Source organism: Canis lupus, chromosome 26 (genome assembly GCF_048164855.1).
Source record: "Canis lupus baileyi chromosome 26, mCanLup2.hap1, whole genome shotgun sequence".
Classification (NCBI taxonomy): domain Eukaryota; kingdom Metazoa; phylum Chordata; class Mammalia; order Carnivora; family Canidae; genus Canis; species Canis lupus.
In genome coordinates, this window is record NC_132863.1 from 45,289,434 (window position 1) to 45,309,220 (window position 19,787).

At 55.0% G+C, this 19,787-nt stretch overlaps 1 protein-coding gene across 1 annotated transcript in view; it reads right to left on the minus strand.

Annotated features, from left to right (window-relative positions):
* Positions 1–5,590: 5,590 nt before the first annotated feature.
* The window catches only part of APCDD1L (APC down-regulated 1 like), a 52,356-nt gene continuing 38,159 nt past the window's right edge, over positions 5,591–19,787 (minus strand). The window contains exons 2-4 of the mRNA XM_072801572.1: positions 15,740–15,878; positions 12,504–13,056; positions 5,591–7,812 (exon numbers count right to left, since the gene is read on the minus strand). Of these exons, the coding sequence (XP_072657673.1) occupies positions 7,057–7,812; positions 12,504–13,056; positions 15,740–15,878 (1,448 nt within the window). The 3' untranslated portion in view covers positions 5,591–7,056. The remainder of the gene's footprint in view (positions 7,813–12,503; positions 13,057–15,739; positions 15,879–19,787) is intronic.

A 19,787-nucleotide genomic window follows, 5' to 3' on the forward strand; every position in this document is an offset into this window, starting at 1 on the left:
GGGCAGTTATCACTTTGTGGTTTTGATTTGCATTTTCCTGGTGATGAGTGATGTGGAGCATCCTTTCATGTGTCGTGTGTTTTGCAGTATTTTGTAACTGTACCTCCCACCAGAGCACCTCATTGGCATAAATGCAAAGTATTTCTAATAATGAAAACCAGCAGACCCACATGGCCTTGTGCTTCCACTTCCTATAGGCAGCCACTTAGCACTTTCTGTCTTCTGGTATTAACATCTGTATTTCTCAATCATGTGGTATATTACTTTTTCTTGAGTTTTCACTTCGAGGTTTTATCTATTGATTTCCTTCTAAGGAAGGTGAGGAGTTAACTCCAGTAACCTTTGTCTGAAGCATAGTGTCATGCTTCCCCTCCCTTCCATGGTGTCATGTCACAATTTTTGGCTATGTCAGTATCCTTTTGCTTGATGAAGACTTAGATATTGTTCACCGCAAAGTATTATCTGTTCTGTGATTATATTTCCCTCTTATACATCACCCTTCCCCTCTCCCCTGCTTAGTTTCTTATATATCTCCAATTAACTCAGCCCCGGACTCTGACAGAAGCACGACAGCATTCACCCATTCCGTAACTCTCTGATTCTTACGTATTTTCTCAGGAGGAGTCCCTCCTGGAGCTCTCCGTTCTCTTGCTCCTCTCTGGACTGATTGGTCTCCAGACCTGCTGCACGGCTCTAGTCCCAGGAAAGCCCTTCCTTTGCCATCATCTGGGGGAAACTCCCTTTCTTCTCTTCTAGGTTGATCTCCTGTTTTCTGGATCTCTGGCTTCCTCTTTCTTGTTTTTATCTCCTCACTGTGGTGGAGTATATCCTTAAGCCAGTTTCAGAGAAAGGAGTATGTGGGAGGTAACTTTTCTGAGAACTTCATGTATCTGGACACGTTCCATTCTGCCCTCCCACTCAATTGATAGTTGTACTAGGTATAAAAATCAAGGTTGGAAATCACGCTGAGGATTTGGGGGAACACTGTTTACTGATTGCCAGTTTCCTAAGGCCAATAAGAAGTCTGCTACCATTAACTGGTGATCCTTTGTTTTTTTAAGATTTTATTTATTCATGAGAGACACACAGTGAGAGGCAGACACAGGCAGAGGGGAAAAGCAGGCTCCATGCAAGGAGCCCGACACAGAACTCAATCCCAGGACCCCAGGACCACGCCCTGGGCTGAAGGCAGGCACCAATCCACTGAGCCACCCAGGGATCCCCTCTTTTTTTAATTTAATTTCTGGAGAGATTCTTCAACTTTAATTTCTAACTTTCTCTTGATTTGTCTGCCATCATTTTCATAATTTTCAATAATTCTTTCTAATTACTATTATTTGTTTATAACAATCTACTCTTGCTTGATGTATATATTCTTTTCACTGAGGATATTCTAATTCTTTTTTTGTTCTTGTTCTGTACAGAAGAGGAACTGAAAAATGGCAATGGTCTTTAAAAGGTTAGCATTGTTTTCACCGAGGGCCATATAGTTCTTTTTGTTATCATCCTGCCTCCAGATAAGGAGGCATTATCTTCTTCTTACCAGTCACTTTGAATGTTTTTTTAAGTGTATTGATTTATTTTTAAGTAATCTCTACACCCAACATGGGACTCTTACTTGTCACTTTTTGTCTTTTCATTTTGGAGGCTTTCTTTAAATGGCTGGTGATCCTTGACTGTCCTTTAATGTATTTATGACTGAAGCACTAAAGAGCTGGTGGGAAGTGGCATCTGTGTAGGTGGGATTTGCTGAATGGTGGGTTTCCAGGCAAGCTAACTGGGTAGGGACCTCACAGATACCTCCCCAGGGAAATTCCAGGTGTCAGCATCTGTAGTTGATTTAATGTGGGCTCATTGCTCTGGAATCTTCCCATCTCCTTCCTGGCAGCAGAAGCCTGGCCACTATCTCTCAAGGAGAAGAAGCCTGTGTAACCCAGTTGTTTCATGGGTAGAGTTTTATTTGCTACCTAGATTTTTAGCATGACATCTTGCCCTGGGTGGTCTCCAAGTCCAAATATCCTGATTGCCCGTCTGGTTTCATGCAAGGGTCAGGAAGAGGATCTGGAGGTAAAACTCCTTTGTAGATTTTCACATAATCCTGTTTTCAGTCCTCATGCTCTCCCACCTCCAGGGTTCCTTAGACCACCACTTCCTAAGCCTTTGGGGGCTTGCCTCTGACCCTTCTGCTACTAATCCAGCCTGACAGCACCTTTCTCTCCACTGTCACCTGCTGTCAGTGTGTCACCTGTCAGCCCCCCAGACTCCAGAGGTTTGCTACCATCTTTTATTGACTCTTCTCCTTTTCTGTGTATCCATGTGACCTTGTGCCTGTTTTTTCTTTTTCCATGATTTACTGGGGACTTCAGAAGGAAGTAGATGTGAAAGTGTGTGTTCCACTTGGCCCATATTGGGTAGTCAGTCCATAACATGTAGTTCTTAATAAACTGACAGTTGGGGACACCTGCCTTTGACTCAGGTTGTGATCCTGGGGTCCTGGGATCGAGTCCTGCATCAGGCTCCCTGCAGGAAGCCTGTTTCTCCCTCTCCCTATGTCTCTGCCTCTCTCTCTGTGTGTCTCTCATGAATAAATAAAATATAAAAATCTTAAAAAAAATAAACTGCAGTTTATTTTAATAGCAGTAATGACCAAAAAGTAAGGTTTTTTTGTTAATTATTTTCCTCTCAAGGAGTTAAAAAAATACCAAATATAGGAGTGAGAGTAGTAGGTTGTTAATTAATAACCCCTAGGAAGTAAATACGACTTCACTGGAAGAAGACCCATCCTCACTGAGATTTTTGTTTAAAGCTATTCCCCTTGGAATTCGACATTGCTTCTTCTTGAGTCTCTTACCAGGCATGGCCTTTCCAGGTGGTTCAGCCTGTTTCCCTGGTGAGGAAACTGAAGCTGGGGGCTCCACAGCTAAGGATGGGAAGTCATAGGTGCCTGCATGATGCTAAGCGGTTTCCCTGTCTCGGTGACCTCTGTACGCATGAGACCTGATGGGGCCCCCAGGGGGTCTTGCCTACATCATGCCATGTGGCCTTCTGCTCGGGGACCGCAGTTGGTCCCAATACCCTTCCTAGGAAGAGCCTGGGCAGGGACAATGGAGTTCTTCAAGCTCACAGTTCTGGGGTCTGCTCTGCCCATCTTATTAAAATAATAATAATAATAAAAAGCAACATCAAAATTCCAAGCCAGGTTTGGAGTACGTGGCTGTCCTCTGGCTGCCGGGGTTCCAAGCCTGCATCAGTACTCAGAGTGTTTATTTGTTCAGCTGGTGTTTGCTGTGCTCCTACTGTGTGCCAGGCGCCCTGCACACACGGGCGTGGTGAGGACAAGACGGACAAGGGCCTGCCATCAGGGGACTCATGGAGGCCAGGGGCCGACAAAGAAATAAGGAGGTGAGGCCAAGGGTCCTTATGGTGACCTGTGCAGGCTCAGGTGCTGGAACATTCCAAGCAGAAGGAGGGACAAAGACAAAACCCTGACAGGTGGGGCCCAGGTGAGCACCCACGTAGTGGGGTGCGTGTGAAGAGGACCGGCATCCAGCCTCCCAGGGCCATCGGGAGCAGGTTGGAGCAGGTTGGAGGGGGCTTGCCCGAGCCCAGCCCCAGCTCCCCAGGGAGCAGAAGCAGCCCCCCACCCTCCCGGGCCCCCCCATGGCCCTGCTGCGCCTCCCTCCCTCCTCTGCGTCAGGAGCCTCGGTTCCCGGCCTGTCCCCTCCCGCCCCCCTCACGCCTGAGTCACCGCAGTCCCCAGAGAGCGGCCTGAGTGCAGCAGAGCCCGCGTCACTGGGAGCTGCTCTTTCTCAGGCCCGTAGCTCCGCTGGGAGATTAAACACATTCGCTTAGAAAAAGCAAAGAAATAGCTTCTTTTGATAACCAGCATCTGTTAGTTAATGGGCCTCTGAGAGCTGTATACAATTTAAACTTTTTATTAAAAAAAAAAAAGGCTCATTTACTCTCCTGGGAGCCTGCGCTATGAAATTATAAACTGCATGGGTTTTTTTTCCCCCCTTTTAAACGTGACTGAACATAGAATGGAGAACATTAATTTTGTTTTGTTTTGTTTTGAACTAGAACTATGGGTTTTACTTTCCCCTCTGTTGATTAAAGCTACCTTGGGTTTTACGTGGAGGGTGGTGCAAGGGACAGTCAGGGGCCAGAAGACGTGTCGTAGCTTCCCACGTGGCCCCTCCGCCCCCCAGGCCCTCGGACAACCCCTTCTTCTTTCAGCCCGGGAGCAAAGGGCTTGTGGTCCTTTCTCCAGCCGTGGCCCTTTGTCAGCATCCACTGCTCCTGGGAGGAGGGCACCTGGGTCCAGCCCGGGGGACTCTAAATAGCAGTGGCTCATGCTGTGCCCACAAGGCAGCTCTGCGTCACTTTCCCCAAATACAGTCAAGGAATTCCACTGTTACCTATGAGGGGTCTGGGGCCCCAGAAACACCCCAAGACAGATGTTCAGGCCTCGGGTTCTGGGGCCCAGGTGCTGGTGGTCTTGGGCAATGCCCTTTGTCCTCTCTGAGTCTTTAGCATCCTCAGGAGCAAGATGCAGAGTCACAGCTCTCACCTCCCGTGTCCCCTGCCCCCCAGTGAGAGATTGCTGTGCCTGGCATGAGCCAGGGGCCCCGTCACAGGTCTCGGTGTGAGGACGGACTGGCATCGTAAACACGTGTTACTTGCCTGTACTTACTGAGGTGCTGGTGTGCGCGTGCCCTGCTGGAAAGGACTGTCGAGGCCAGCTCGGGCCTTCCTTGTTCCGTGGAGCTTATAGTTGTGGTGCAGGAGGCAGAGCATATGTGTGAATGGATGGTCGTTTCCGACAGTGTGATCAGTGAGCATTCTAAAGAAGAGACAGCAGGATGGAAGGGATGGATGGATAGAAGGACAGAAGGGGAAGGGGGGCTGCTGTTTGGGGTTGCAGGTAGTTGGCCTCCCCAAGTGGGTGACATCTGGTCTGAGACTTGAAAAGGCCAAGCTCCTGAGGATCCAGGGGAAGAGTAGCAGCAGTGACATGTGCAAAGGCCCTGAGGTAGGAAACAGGTTGTTATGGACAAGAAACAGAAGGAAGGCTGATGCAGCGAGGGTGTGGGAGGTGCAGCTGGCCCTTGCAGACATCAGTGACCGAGGAGTAGGCATTTTATTCCGAGTATACTGGAAGCTCTGGGAGAGTTTGTAACAGGGCAGGGCAGTTGCCTGAACCGAAGGGGCATAACAGACAGCCGGGGTTTACCTCCACTGGTTTTATTCTCTTTCACACATTCCCTGGAAGACACTTCACTTCCTTTCTTTAGAACCATAATCCCCTTGGTTGACTTTAATAACCGGCGAGAACATTTTTCAGGCTGTTTAATTTTATTAAAAGATTCAAATTTGATGACAAATGGTGTCATGGTTGCCTCGAGCCTCGGATACAAGACTTGCTCAGCCATGGACACATTATCGCCACCCACCCTCATCCCCACCAGCAACTGTACCCCCCACCCTGGTGCAGCCTGAGACCGTAAATAATCTAATTATTTTTTTGTACTTTGGTAAATATGCCAGGAACACTCATTGCTCTCTGAGACCTACCGAGAATATTAACTTGGTGGGTTTTTTTTTTTTTTCTTTTAAGAACGCTGGGTGGATAAGTGAGAGCAATTTCAGCGGGCTGATGGAACCCCACCAATCTAACAGGGGACACAGGGCTCCCCTCTGAAAGCATCGTTAGCCTCGATTGTTGTATTGTTGTTCGAGATCTGTGATAAGAGGCAGGAGGGGGGCGGATCCCAGCCCCAGAGTCCCCGAAACCCTGGAGCCACCAGGATGCCAGTAAATTTCGCAGTGTTACGTGTGAGGCCCCAGGAATGCAGGCGGGGGCCCTGCAGAGGCGCAGCCTGTCCCCACCTTGATGGCAGCCCCCTCTGAGCGGAGGGGACACCGGCACGTGAGCATCGGGGCCAGCCGACGTTGCCGGGGGGCCCGGCGACCCCGACCTCTCCCTAGGATGGTCCCAAAGACCCATTCGGAGGTCTCTCTCCCTCCTTGTCAGTTAAGCGCAGGGAATCTTGAAAACAGAGGATGCCTGTACGGGGCTAATTACAGAGCACCTTAGTGTCGCCGCTGTCATTAGTATTAATTACTTTCCAAAGGCTGGAAACGCCGCGCTCCTCCAAAGACCTGCCCGCAGCAGCCGGCGCCGCGCAGCGCTCTCCTGGGCCCCGCGCGGCCTCCTCGGTCGGGCCGGGAGGGCTGCTCCAGCCGCGCCACGTAGACGGCTTGAGGCCCGACTCCCGACGCGGAGGCAAGTGCACACAAACGCCCGCAGCCAAAACTCAAGAAAGCTGAGTTGCCCCTGAAGAGACCAGCCCTCTCCCAGAAAGCCGCCAAGTACCGAAAGCCCGGAGCAGCATCTTTAATTCATGGCTCTGGTTCGAGTTTGTGTTGCTAAATTCGAATTAATAATCTTTAAACAAGGATCCACAGGCTCGGCAGAGCGGCGGTAGCACCCGCGCAGAGAGCCTCGCTCCCGCGCCCCCGAACGCCAAGGTCGGGCGGGAGAGGGGCTGCTGCCCTCCAGCCCCGGGGACCCCGCCAAGCACCTGACGCTGCCGCGCCCGGGTTCGTGCTCGACACTCGAGTTGAATTAGCGGGCCGCGCCGTGGGCTCCGCAGGTGCCACGGGCTCAGGGACTGCGGGTTCAGGGGCTGCGGGCTCCGCAGGTGCCACGGGCTCAGGGACTGCGGGCTCTGCAGGTGCCACGGGCTCAGGGGCTGCGGGTTCAGGGGCTGCGGGCTCCGCAGGTGCTGCGGGCTTCGCAGGTGTCGCAGGCTTCACAGGTGCCACAGGCTTGCAGGTGCCACGGGCTTCGCAGGTGCCTCGGGCTTCGCAGGTGCCACGGGCTCAGCGGCTGAGACCCCCGAGAGCCCCGGCGGGCAACGGCAGGGCCACGTGACTGTCGGCAGAGCAGCGGGAAGACAGGCCCTTCGGCGGACACGTGGAGGAGTCTGTGCCCGGGGGGAGTCCACCAGGGTGGCGAGTGTCCGGGGGCGGCCTAGAGGTCAGAGGCCAATTTCATAGGCACGTGAGGAAGGCCAGCCCCAGCGCGAGGGGCAGGACGGGGAGAGCCCAGGGCCCCCCACCACGGAGGGGCTTCTGCGGAGGCCCGTGTCGCGGGACCCCAGGCACCCCCTGGGCCATTCTGTCGCAGAGCACCAGGGGCGCCTGGTAGGACGTGGGACGCCTCTCCGGGGTGTCGGGACTTGACCCGTCCGTGGGCCTCTGTCCGATGAAGAGCAGGCTTTGCCCGAGGGGGTCTAGCTCCATCCTGAAGAGCTCGTACTCCACGTGGGGGAGCCTGATGCCCAGCGGCAGGCACCCATTGGTGGCTGTGACGTCCCGCTCGGTTCCCAGGGACCAGGCCCCCGGGCCCCCGCAGCTGCTCGGTTCGGAGAAGTTGAGCATGGCCGTGGTGACCTGGTCCATGGGAGTCACTCGGGCCCGCGTGACCTGAAACACGAGTTCGGTGCCGCCGAGGACCTTGCGGGACGGCGTGCCCCTGGTGTAGCGGCCCGCGGCGTAGACCGTGAAGGTGGGCTGGTGGCAGGCGGGGTCTGAGAAGTGGCGGTAATATCCCTCCCAGGAGCGGTTGTGCCCGTGGAAGGTGAAGAGCCTGGTGAGGAACAGCACAGCGGGGCGCACCTCGCACCCGGGGCTGACCCACCGGCCGCCCAGGCGCAGGGGCAGGGCCGCCTGGGGGGGCAGCACGGGCGGGTGGTGCTCGTCGGAGCGCGCGATGAGGCTGCACGCTGGGCAGGGCCGGGCGTGGTGCTGGCACAAGACAAACAGAACAGTCAGTGCCCGACGTGGAGGAGGCGTCAGGGTGCAGCCCGGGGAGGCGGGGGTGTCGTGGGGTCCCGCCCGCGGGTCACTCCCTGCCTCCCGCCCCCACGGCCACTTTGCTTTCCTCGGATCTCACTAAGCTCCTCCTTCTGGGCCTCCGCACCTGCCATCCCTCTACCTGGAACTGACCCCGGATGTCTCCTGGCAGGCTGCTTCCGATCTCAGCTCAGCGAGGCCTTAGTGAGAACTTTCCAGATCATAGACCTGCCACTTCCTATGGCCTCTTCCCTCCATCCTCCCCCTGTGCTGGACGGTAGGCCCTGTGGCTACTCCAGCCCCGGGGCCTCGTGCGGTGCCTGGCTCACAGCGGCCACACACTGACTGGCTGAACAGGGACGGATGGATGAAGGAGAGATGGAGGCGCCTTATGCCCTGGGCCTTGCAGGTGGCCTTTCCACACGCATCCTGCTTGGTCCTGAGATGCAGCCTTTCCAAGTCGTCACCTTTCTCCTGACCCACCGTTACTCCCCCTGCTCCGTACCCCTCACTTTTAGGAGCCTTCTAAGTGCCAGGCATCATGCTCAGCCCTGCTCGGGCAACTGTCATATGTTCTGGCTGAAGACGCTGGAACACGGTGGGCCGGGCGGCCTGCCATGGTCTCCAGCCTGGAAGTGGAGGAGACGGGCTGGAACCTCTGGCGCCTCTTCCCCATCCCTTCCATACTGGAAACTTCACTGTCCTCACAGCAGTGCCGTCTCCACCTTGGGGTGGACAAGAGAGGCTCTTGTAGCTTCAAGAACCTCCCTGGGTAAATGAGCATCTTTCCCTCCCCGCCTTGGAAAGTGCGTGCGCCGACACGGATGAGGCCCATTAATGTAATCGTGCCTCTGGCGCCCACTGCGGAGCGTCTGCACTAGTGGATAGTGGAGGAGAGATGTAGCCCAGAGATGTTCATTCTAGTGTTATTTATCATAGAGGAAACCAGCCACCCTCTCGAGTGGCAGCCACAGCCACGGCCCTCAGCTGTCCCAGGCCGTGCATTTGCTTTGCTCTCTCTTTGGCCTCATTTACAGTTGTCCCTGCTTCACAGAGGCGCAGAGCTGGGCTTACAGTAAAACACGTCAGCAGGGAACAGGTGCCAAGCCAAAGTGCGTGGGAGTAGTCAGTCTGCATTTTGGAGGGAAAAGGCTCAGCAGAGGCCAAACAGGAACCAGAGAGACACATCCTGGTGTGTTTTTGTTTTTTTTGTTTTTGTTTTTGTTTTGTTTTGTTTTGTTTTTTTGGTTGTTGGGGTTTTTTGATTTTTTGTTTCTGTATTTGTTTTTGTTTTGTGCTTTGAAAGAGACCTGTTGGCCAGAATTTAGTCCAGAGCATCGTTCTGAAAGGTGAATGTCCTGGAAACAACCACTTGTCAAAGCAAGGTTGACGTGGGAACTTAGCAGACATCCCCTGCTCTTGCCATCTCAGGCCAGGGGTGCGGGCTGGACGGGCAAGGGGGAAAGAGGTGAATTTGGAGGGCCTGGCTGGGAAATCAGCTTTTTTTTTTTTTCCCCCAAAAAAACAAAAGATTTCCACAGATGGCTGCCGAGTGAGTTTCATGCCAAACAAGTGGCATTCGGGAGTCCTCCTTTAGAAAGAAACTCTAGGACGATTAAGAAACAGTTTGCCTTTTCTTTTTCTTTTTCAGATTGCCGCATTTTCAGCTTATTATTTGTATTCTATGATGAACCTAAACTTGACTTGATTTCCATAATACAGAAGACTATATTATTTTTGGTTTGGGAGATTTTGACTCGAGGACAGAGTCGAAGGCACTTTGAAATGCTGGTAAATGGCTGCAAAAGCGTAATGGGAAGAAATGAGCCGGCTGGGTAGTTAGCTGGAGTGCCGGTAATTGGAACGCTGGCTGATAAGAGTCTAATTTAGGCATTTTAACCCACATTCCCACTGTTGTCGCACTGATGTGTATTGACAGGGCGTAATGCATTACATCAAAATAACACCAGGCCTGTCCTCCCTGATTCCCCCTGCAAACGAGAGATCTTCTGCAGGCAGGACACTTGGGATACCGGCTGGTAATTCGGGGCAAGTGGTTTTCTGCATAACAGAAACAAATTGAGAGCTAGTGAGCCCTTCAGGTGAGAGATGAGAGAGACCAGGCATCTTCTTTCCTGATGCATTCGGAGGGGATGAAAGATGAAAACCCTTCCTGGCATCATTCTGCAGAGGTTTCGGGGTTGCACGTGTTAACAAGGCCCCAGCCAGCAGAATTCACACTTGTGCGGAAGCCAAACTCTCACTGGTTCAAACCTGTTACATAAAGTTATTTCTCAAACAGCACATAACAGTTTCTAATTAACCCCCAGAGGTGACACCAGGCTTAGATGATTTCGGTCGAGTGTTGGCTGATTGATTAGGATTCTACATCCAGGCAATGAATTTGGGGATCAAATTGGTTTTAAATTAACTTCTAAAAATGTTCATGTTTACCATCTGGTTTGGGTCATGGGCGAGGCCCGGGCCCCAGAGAGCATAAGGTAACGACTAATTCGTTACTTGGGGGTTTATCTGCAGCATTTTCTTCTTTGAAATTCTCTCTCTCTCTCCCTCTCTGTCTCTCTTTCCTCCCTCCCTCTCTCTCTCTCTCTCTTTCCCCCAAGGAGGGGGCAGTTGCTGAGCAGATATTTAATTTAATGTCTGTACATCTGGCACTGCTCATCTACGCGCACATTCCTGTTCTGCTTCTCAATCACTGTGCAGGTTGCATTGGCCACGCTGGCTGGGCAGGCAGCAGGAGGGCAGGAGTCTGCGGCCCCACAGCCCTGCCTGGGGAGACATGAAAATTGTCATCCTCTGCGCCCCCGGGGGTCCATCCTCTCCGTGTTCAGAGCAGTTTGCCCTCCTAATGAGGTGGTGGGCGCCGGTAATCACCCCGCTGCCAGGGCCTTCTTGTCTTTAAGTAGGATTAACGTCAGACCAGCCTAGAACATTGGCTGCCAAAAAGGGAATAATTTTGAGGTCACGAAAAGAACTCAGGCTGATTTTCTGATGATGAGAACTTCCTGTGCTGCTTCTCTGCTCTCCAGATCCTGGGTTGGGAGGAGGGGGCGGGAGAGGAGAGGAGGTACCATGGGGCTCATCCCTCGTGCCTCTCTTTGGGGTACTTTGACACGCAGCTGCTCACCTCTGGAGGGGTAGGTTAGTTCCTTGAGTGCTGGGTACACAGTAGGCACTCAATACATGCTGAATGACACAGGAGGGTTGCCTAAGGGCTCACTCGACAGGGGCTCCCAAACTCACATATCCAGTCTACTCATTCTCGCTTTTGAAAAATATTCCTTGGGTGCGCCCTACCTTGACTTCACTTTCCACACAGCCACACTAATAAAAGTTAACTTTTCTTGTAATTGCCAGGGTAGGCAAGGAAGCCCTGTAACTTCTGGAACCTCCGACTTTGTTGCCTGTCTCCTCTTAATAGGATACTGGGACCTTGTTTACCCTCAATTACAGAGAATAAAGGATATCCCTGATGTTCCCTGGGTGGTTATTTTAATAGAATTGGTTTCTGTTTAAATTCTATGTATTTTATCTTACGCTCCTACAAACATTTTTCTGAGTTGGGGTGGGGGTGGGTCCTGAGGCTTCCCCGGCTTCGCCAGAGAAGTCACGAGCCCCCGCCCCATGTGGACCAGGCTCTGTACTATGTGCCAAGAATATATCATATGAGTGGAGCTTGGATTCTTTGGGCCTGTGTGCCCATCAGGCAGGAAAGGGCCACCAGATCTCCCCCAAATGAGGGCGGTATGTTAGTGACCCCTTAATTTAAGAATCTAGGTTAAGCACCCCAGGTGAAATCCACGTGGGAGTTGAGGGGGGAAAGTACATGTCCCTTTGTACTGCAGCCCCTGCCCAGAGGGCGGTCTCTGGGCCACCGGGGAGCCCCTTAGACATGCAGGGTCCCAGGCCCCACCCGGACCACGGGGCCTGACCCTGTCTTCTCAGAAGATGCCCGGGTGATGGCGTCTTGAGAGCAGGGCCTGAGCAGCGCTGCTTTCCCCGGGCCTTAGTGTGAAGGGGCACGCTCAGCGTCTCCGGCTCCAGACAGCAGCGAGGTCCATGTGGAGCTTTGGGGGGGCACCTTCCACGGGCGGTGTGGCCGTCCAGCGGAGCCCCGGAGGAGCGCTGACTTCTCCTCAGTTCATTCACTAACATTGGCCCCGACTGTCTGCCAGACCCGGGCCACGTGTGGGGACACAGGAGAGAGCAGGGCCCTGCCCTTGCAGAGGGTCTACTTCTAGAGAAGGTGGCAAGAAAACGGACCATGCAGCCCAGGGCAAGCTGAGTGCTGGAAAATGTGCAGAGTGGGGATTGGAGGGAACGTCTGATCTGAGAGCTGAGAGAGGCCTGCCCAAGCCCACACGCCCAGCAGGGGCAGAAGGGGACCCCGTGGGGCCCACAGGAAGGACCTCAGACAAGCTGAACTGTGGTTCCTTTGGGAACAGCCAGCCCTGTAAAGATCTGAGAAAAGCTGTCTCAAGCAGAAGGAACAGCATGTGCAAATGTCCTGAGGCAGGTAGGCCAGCCTGGGGGTGCAGAGAAGGGTCCTAGGCAGGGACCAGCCCATAGGGGGCCAGTTGGGTTGGGGCTCAGAGCTCACTCTCCCAGGGCTTTAGACTCACCAGGGCGCTCTGCAGCGGGCGCTGGTAGCCCGTGGGCCGGTAGTGCCGCCTCTCCCCGTGGTTGGTGTGGATGTCCCCCAGGTACAGCTCCTCCACTAGCCGGGGCCCGGCCCGGGGCTGCAGCTGCAGGTGGCGCTGCATGCGGACCAGGCTGAGCTCGTGCATGGTGAAGCCCAGGGCTTCCGTGCAGTCCTGCTTGGCCCGGGCGCTCAGCAGCTCGTAGAGGGCGCCGGGCAGCCAGGCCCGGGCCGGGGGCAGCCGCTGGGCACAGTCCCGGCCCGCCCAGGTCTGGTTGAGGCTCCTGGTGACATCGAGCAGGGCGCGGCGGCTGTGGAAGACGATGCCCACCTTGTGCAGGTGGTAGTCGGCCTCGGTGGCACCTCGGGTAACCCAGGAGGCCCGGCGCAGGCGGACCTTGCCCTTGATGAGCAGGGAGTGCGCGGGCTCCCGGCAGGAGGGGTCCCTGTAGTAGAACTGGTAGGCTCGGAAGAGGCGGCTGGGGTAGAAGGTGTAGGAGCGGGTGAGGAACTCGGGTCCGGGGCGCACCTCACAGCTGTCGGAGGGAGAGAGACGGGGGTTGGGCCGAGCCGGGAGCACCTGCACGGCGAGCCCGCTCCCTCTGCCTGGGCTCCTGTCCCCCAGCTGGCCCCGCCGCCTCGATTCCCTGAGTGGTCTCAGCTCCACCTTTGAGGCCACGGGCCTTCCACTTGCCTTGTGGCCTCCACGAAAGCCTTCTTCTTCCTCCTGCAATCCTGACTGCCTTCTCCAGCTGTCGTCCCGCCCTCCTACCTGTGCATACCTACTGGCCTGAGAAGTGCGTAGACTTTGCAGCCAGAGGACCTGGGTTCAAATCCCGTTTCTGACCCTCAGCAGCTGTGGGTAATGCCCAGCTCCTTCCCGTGTGACACAGAGGCATCGGGCCCACGGTCAGGGTTTCCAGGAAGCACGGGGCCCAGGGGGGCTCCTTTGCACCATTTGGGGAGCCCTGTGCCGTGAGCTCCAGGAGGCAGTGGTCTGCCCGTTCTTTCCCCAGTGGATCCTTGGCTCCTGGCCCAGAGCCTGGCACCCAGGGGACCCTCCCTGGGGCCTCACTAGTGAATCGTGGTTGATGGGCACTTACGTCCGGTCTCCCCTTGGCTAGTTGACTTCCCTGACCAAATTTCATTTGTGCCCGTGACAGATTTGTTGATCGAAACCAGGGCTCACCAAGCTTTTTCTGTAAAGGGTCAGATAATAATAAATATTTTTGTTTTGGTGGGCCAGGTGGTCTCCAGAGCTAAGGCAGCCAGAGACGATAAGTAAATGGGGTGGGGTGGGGCCTGGTGGTGTGCCAATAAAACTTTATTTACAAAAATAGGCAGTGGGCTGGACCCGGCCCCCAGGATCTCTTCTGCCGGTGATGACAAAGCACAGGGTGGGGTTGGGAGAAACAGAGGCTAAGTGACTCCTAGACCCACGGCTGCACCTGGATTGGGGGCAGGGGAGCCCCTGAGACTTTGCATTGAGGGCGCAGGCCAGGTGGATGCTGGATGAGTTCCAGGGGAAAGCAGGCCGGGCGGGGCCCCCTTCGCATGGCCACTGTGAGCGCGCACCACCGGTACTATTACTTTCTCGGTAGTTTTCCTGGCGAGGCTGATGGAGCAAAGGAAACATGTTCTTACCCAGCACGAAAACAGTTTCCCTTCTCTTTTCCTTTCAATCTTTCTGATTATGTTAAGGAGAAAGTCTCTGTTGGAACTAATATGTCTTTAATGCCAACCTCCCTTTTCTCCCAGAGAAAACAGACCCAGGACCCGAGGCAGGCAACGAATCTAGTGAGAATTTAATTATGTTGTTTTGTTTTCATTGACTTTCTTTTTACAGTTACCTCCTATTTATGGCAGGTGGCTCCGCTCTCCCTATCTGGGGTGATATTACACTTCCTTTAAAAATAATTATGGTACGCTGCAAATGTGTGCAGTTTACTGTATACCAATTATACCTCAATAAAGCTGTAAAAATAAATGAATATATTTAGGTAAACAAAAGCAAGCTGGCTCAAAGAAAATCGGAAAGGAAATGCCAGTATGGGAGGTCGCAAAAGAGGAGAGGGGTGACTCACACACCTGAGGGTGGGAGGCCATCCTGTCCTCACCTGTATCTCGGACAGGGCTGGGGAGCGAGGGATTTGCCTAATGGAACCACAGTGGCCGTCTCAGTGGTTCCCAGACTCTGGATCATTCCCTGCAGTTGCCTCCAGGAAGCAGCAAAGCCTGTCTGGAGAGCGCGAAGGGGAACTTTCTAGGAAGAAAGTTCTAGAGGTTTCTAGAAGAACTGTCCTGGAATGCTGTGGTCTCAGGGCAGAAGCAGCCTGCAACCAGCTCTGACCTTCCCACAGCCCAGCTCTGTCTCAGGGTGACTTGACCAGCAGCACCTGGATCTTACCTGGACCCTGTGGAGTTGGGGTGGGCAGAGCCTGGGAACGCATCCAAAGTGGCTTTGCAGAGTTCACGTCCCCTCCCTCCACCCTGAGTGCTAACAGATGTTTGGCAGTGGGGTTTCTCCTTGACCCCAGGAGGTGCATGGAGGACACGGAGAGTCCAGTCCCTGACGCCAGAACAGGACCGGCCCCAAAGGGATGGCGGGGGAGGGAAGGATGTACTAGCTGTGGAGGAGGCCACGGCTTCCCTCTCCCTCACCCCGGAGGGAGGACTCAGCTGTTGTGTAGCGTCTGTGCTCCACGGATGAGGGTTTGAGCACAAAGCCCATTGCCCCAGAGCTGCAAACAGGGCCTCTGAAATGTCAGGCAAGCCTGTCGGGTTAGAAAGAGAATTTGACGGATAAACAGGACCCCCGAGCCCTCTCTGGCCCATCGCGTCCTGCCTCAGGACCTTTGCACCAGCCTCTCCATCTGCCTGGCTCTTCCCCTGGGTCTCTGGGTGGCTCCTTCTTCTCTTAGCTCTCAGCTGAGTGTCACCACCTCTCAGAAGCCCTCCGCCCCACCCAGGTCACTGGCTGTCACATCCTTTGTTCTGTTCCCTTCATTGCAGAGCTTAGCACCATCTCAGGTTTAGGTCACTTATTCCTGTGTCAGCAGGTTTGATGCTTGTCCCCACCGTGGCTGCAAAGCCCTATGTTCGGCAGGTAGCAGGCCTCTTGGCCAACGGGATGAATCGTGCCCCATGGATGCCAAGGCTCAGAGAGGGTGAAGTCTCCCTGCCCAGGGGCCCGTAACCAGGGTGACCTCAGAGTCTTACCCAGTGGAGACCCAGGGCCCGTCGAGGCGTGGGGGCAGTGGCGCAGTGACGGGTACTCTGTGGGGCAGGGGCTGCTGGCAGCGGGGTTCCCAGCGTAGGCGGCCACCCCCTGCCGTCCCAGTCGTCTCTGCGGTGCGGGCTACAAAGCAGACAGACGTGAGTTAGTGACCCTGACGCACCCCAGAAGCTCTGTCTGCCCTGCCCGCCCTCCCAGCCCATCCTGGGCCATAAGCGGGGTCAGAGAGGCAGACCCCGTCGGACCCCTTCCCGGGGCATCCAGCTCTGCCTCCGCAAGTCAGGCTGCCGGGGGCCGCGTCTGCACTCCTCACCCTCTGCATCTCAGCCACGACCCCCGTGGAGCGAGGGGACCCCAGGCTCCCGAGCTGGAAGGCCTGCCACTGTGGCTGTGCTGTGCCACACTCCCGGGAGGCCAGGCCTTCCCAAGCCCCGGCCGCTGTGGCCAGGCCCCGCTGCGTGGCGCTGAAGGCCTCTGCAGTCCTGGACAAGGGCACTCTAGGCCCAGACCGAGGTGCTGGGCAGCGGGGCGGCACCCCCCATCCACCCAAGAGCCCAGGTTCCTCTTGGCCTCCACCCCACGGAGCAGGCCAGAACTGCCACTGGAGGCCACTCACGTAACGGTCCCTCCTCGGTGCCAGGCCTGTTGTCCGCCTGCCCGTCAGGGGCCCCAGGCCAGCGCCTGGCACACAGCGGGCGCCCAGTACGCGTGTGGCGGGTACCAGAGCTGATGCACCCGCCTGACGGGGACGGCGAGATGGCCGTGAGCAGCAGGGGCCTCAGGCCCTCCTGAGTGACCCCCACATGTGCTCATCTCGTGGACACCAGCCAGGCTTGGCCACGGGACTGTTCACAATCTCGTCCACTTGCTGTCCCAAGGCGAGAGCACCAAGGCCTTCAGCTGCTAAAGAGCAGCGATTTCCCCAGAAACCGTCATCTCCACTCAGAGGCTTGGGCTTGACACGACCCAGATGGCGGGATGTGTGGGAAGCTTGGCGGCGAGCGATGTCCAGATATTACAGCAACAGGCCGTGTTCAGGGGCGTCCGGCCTCGACCCCGACCCCGCGGCAGGGCTTTCCAACGGCACTTCCTCCGCCCGAGCCGCCGTCCAAGGGGTCGGGGGCAGCTCAGGGACACGGGCCCTGCGTGGCCGGGGGCCGGGGAGGCCTGTCGGCTGAGCGGAGAAGCAAGTGGCAGGCGCACTGTGCCCCCTCCTCCGCTGCACCCCACACCTTCCTGGCACTGCCAGACACGGCCTCAGGTCCCCGCGCTGTCCTCTGGCAGCTGCCGATGGGGCGTGTGGCCCCCAAACCTCTCTGGGCCCCAGGCGCTTCTCAGGAAAACGAGGCAGAGTAGATCCCTCACTTCCTGGAGGCCCGGGGTCTCATTTGGAGACTCTTGGGGTCCCCGGAGCCCAGCGGAGAAGTCACAGCTGATGCCGTGGGGCCCAGCCACGCCGAGTATCGGTTCCTGATCTTCGCTGCCCTCGGAGACGGGCATGAGCGTCAGCTCCTCTCACGGGCGGAGGCGCAGGCCGGGTGAGCTGGGCTTAGCTGGCATGGGGCCCGGGCTCCCCGAATGCGGCTGAGCCCAGGTGGTGCCCGACGCAGCCACGGTTGGCCTCGTACATCACAGGCAAGGGGGACGGGGCTGTTTTCAAGACTTGGTGGGATGAATTTGCTGAATGAATGAATGAATGAATGAACGAACGAACGGATGAGCAAATGGGCAAAAGTGCTGGGGCAGCGCCGGGTCCTTCCATATTTCGGGTGTGTCCTACAGCGGATCTGTTGGTTTCAACCAAACAGGAGAAATGAAAACAACCACCCACCCGGCCCAGTGGGGGCTGACCTGGCCCCACACGGACACGTGGCCACTCGGGCTGCCCGAGGGCTCTGCGGGCCACTCCGCACGCAGGGTGAGTGCACACCAACGGGAGACTTGGAAAAGAAGCTTCGGGTAGTTCTGCACTGACTTGGGCACATCTCAGGTCTCGAGGACCAGACGCAGAACGCTGTGGCGTGCGGGTGGGCCCCGGAACTGGGCCCAACGGCCAGCGTGGCCCCACCAGGGACCCCGAGCCAGGGCTCACATCCGAGTCTGCACCTCAGACCCTCTCGTGCCCCTGCAAGCAGCCTCATCGGGAGACTCTGGGGCCCCCGGACTCAGCCCTGCGGGTTAGTGTGAGCATCGCTGGTGTCAACGAGACGGATCTCCAAGTGGCGGTTTGGAGAATACATGCAGCAGAGGGAGGAAAAGGACCAAAGGGGTCAGCGTTACTTCCCTGGCAGGAAAATCGAGCTTATGTCTCCGAGCAAAATAGCAAACGGGCCCTGAAAATTATATTGACATTGTTTCCACAAAGCTCTGTTTCTCGAGGAAATGTTTTCTGTTCAAAAGAAAACAAGCCTTTCCCCCCTGTACTCTCTGAAGCTACCGAGAGGAGATGGCTCTAGACGTGAAATTCTGTTGTGAGTCCTCAGACAGGATGTTCCTGCTGGCTGTGTTTTAGTTTGTCTTGTTTCTCCCTGAGAAATTAGGATTTCATGAAGGCGGGAGATGACATGAAATCTCACCGTCTTCAGAACAGACGCACACAAAACCCAAAACCCAACTGGAGGTCTTCTTCGTGAAAATACCAGAGCACAACATCGCCTCTTGGCTGTTTGCAGAGCTTCGATTTAAAGGTTGCAAAAATTAAATTAACCAATTACAAATGAATCTGTGCAAGATTTTTCTATTGCAGCATCTGAGGTAGCTTTTTGATGGTTTCTTTCTCTCCCCCCTTTCCGCCCTACCTTCCCCCGCCAAGCCCCCGCCGCCCCGAAAAGTCTTAGCTAAAGGAACAGCTGAAAGCAGATGGTGCTGTAAGCCAATTGCACAACTTTTCACAGGGACCTGATAGACTGAGTTCAATGCATGGGCCAAATTGATTTTTATCAACCATGGATTTTTAATTAACAGTGGTGTCCACTTACCGCCATCCATTATTTACTGTTTACCCACTAATTAAAAATTATGCTGCTTTTGCACTCGTAAGAGCAGGGACATTTGAAATTAGATAGCATCGTTCAAATTACCTGCAGAATTACATCCAGAGCGCCCAATTGCTCAGACCAAGCTACTGGGGTTTAAAATATGATCTGCTCCAACCTTTATGTATTATTGTGAGTCAGAATGCCAGAACCAGCCTACACAGGCCAACGCTGGATGGAGCCTGCCTGGCATCTTAAGGGGGAACGATGCTTGCTTTACTCGAGCCCAGGCCCTTGGCTGAGATTGTCTCCAGATCGGCTGCTCTGTCTGCATTACGGCGGTGAGTCCTTCTAGCGGTCCCACGGGGAGCAGCCTGTCAGGGCATTCACAGGCCCGTCATGTCTGTGGCTCAACTGGTATAATCTGCACAACCACCCATAGCACAGGTTCTATTGACGCCCCCCGCCCCGCCCCATTTTGCCGATGAGGAAACAGGTTCAGACAGGTGGAGGGACTTGGCTGGTGTCACTTACCCCAGGCAGATGCGTCTTACCCAATTAAAAAATAAATTTTGGTGGAATACACCTAATATAAAACTCATCATGTTCACCATTGTAAAGCGTATGAGCAAAATTCAGCAGCATTTAGGTCGTTCAGTACACTGTGCAACCACTCCCACTGTCTGGTTCTAGAAGATTCTTATCACCCCGAAAGGAGGCCCCGTACGCATCAGTGGTCACTCTCCACTCTCTCCTCTCAAACCCTGGCAACCGCTAATCTGCTCTCTCTCTCTCCAAGGGTTTGCGTTTTCTGGATATTTCATATAAATGGCATTAAAAATATGTGCCTTCCTCTTATCTGGTCTTCAGAGCACTTCTGGCAGGTGGATGTGGTTATCCTCATTTTAGAGATGAAAATGCAGGCTTAGAGGAGGGTCACACCCAGCTCCACCATCCGTGTTTTCTGCAAAGATCACAAGAGTGAGCCTGAATGGAAGGGGGAGGAGGCGGGGAAAAGACACGGGGTTTGTCGCTAGAGAAATATCAGGTCTTCAGA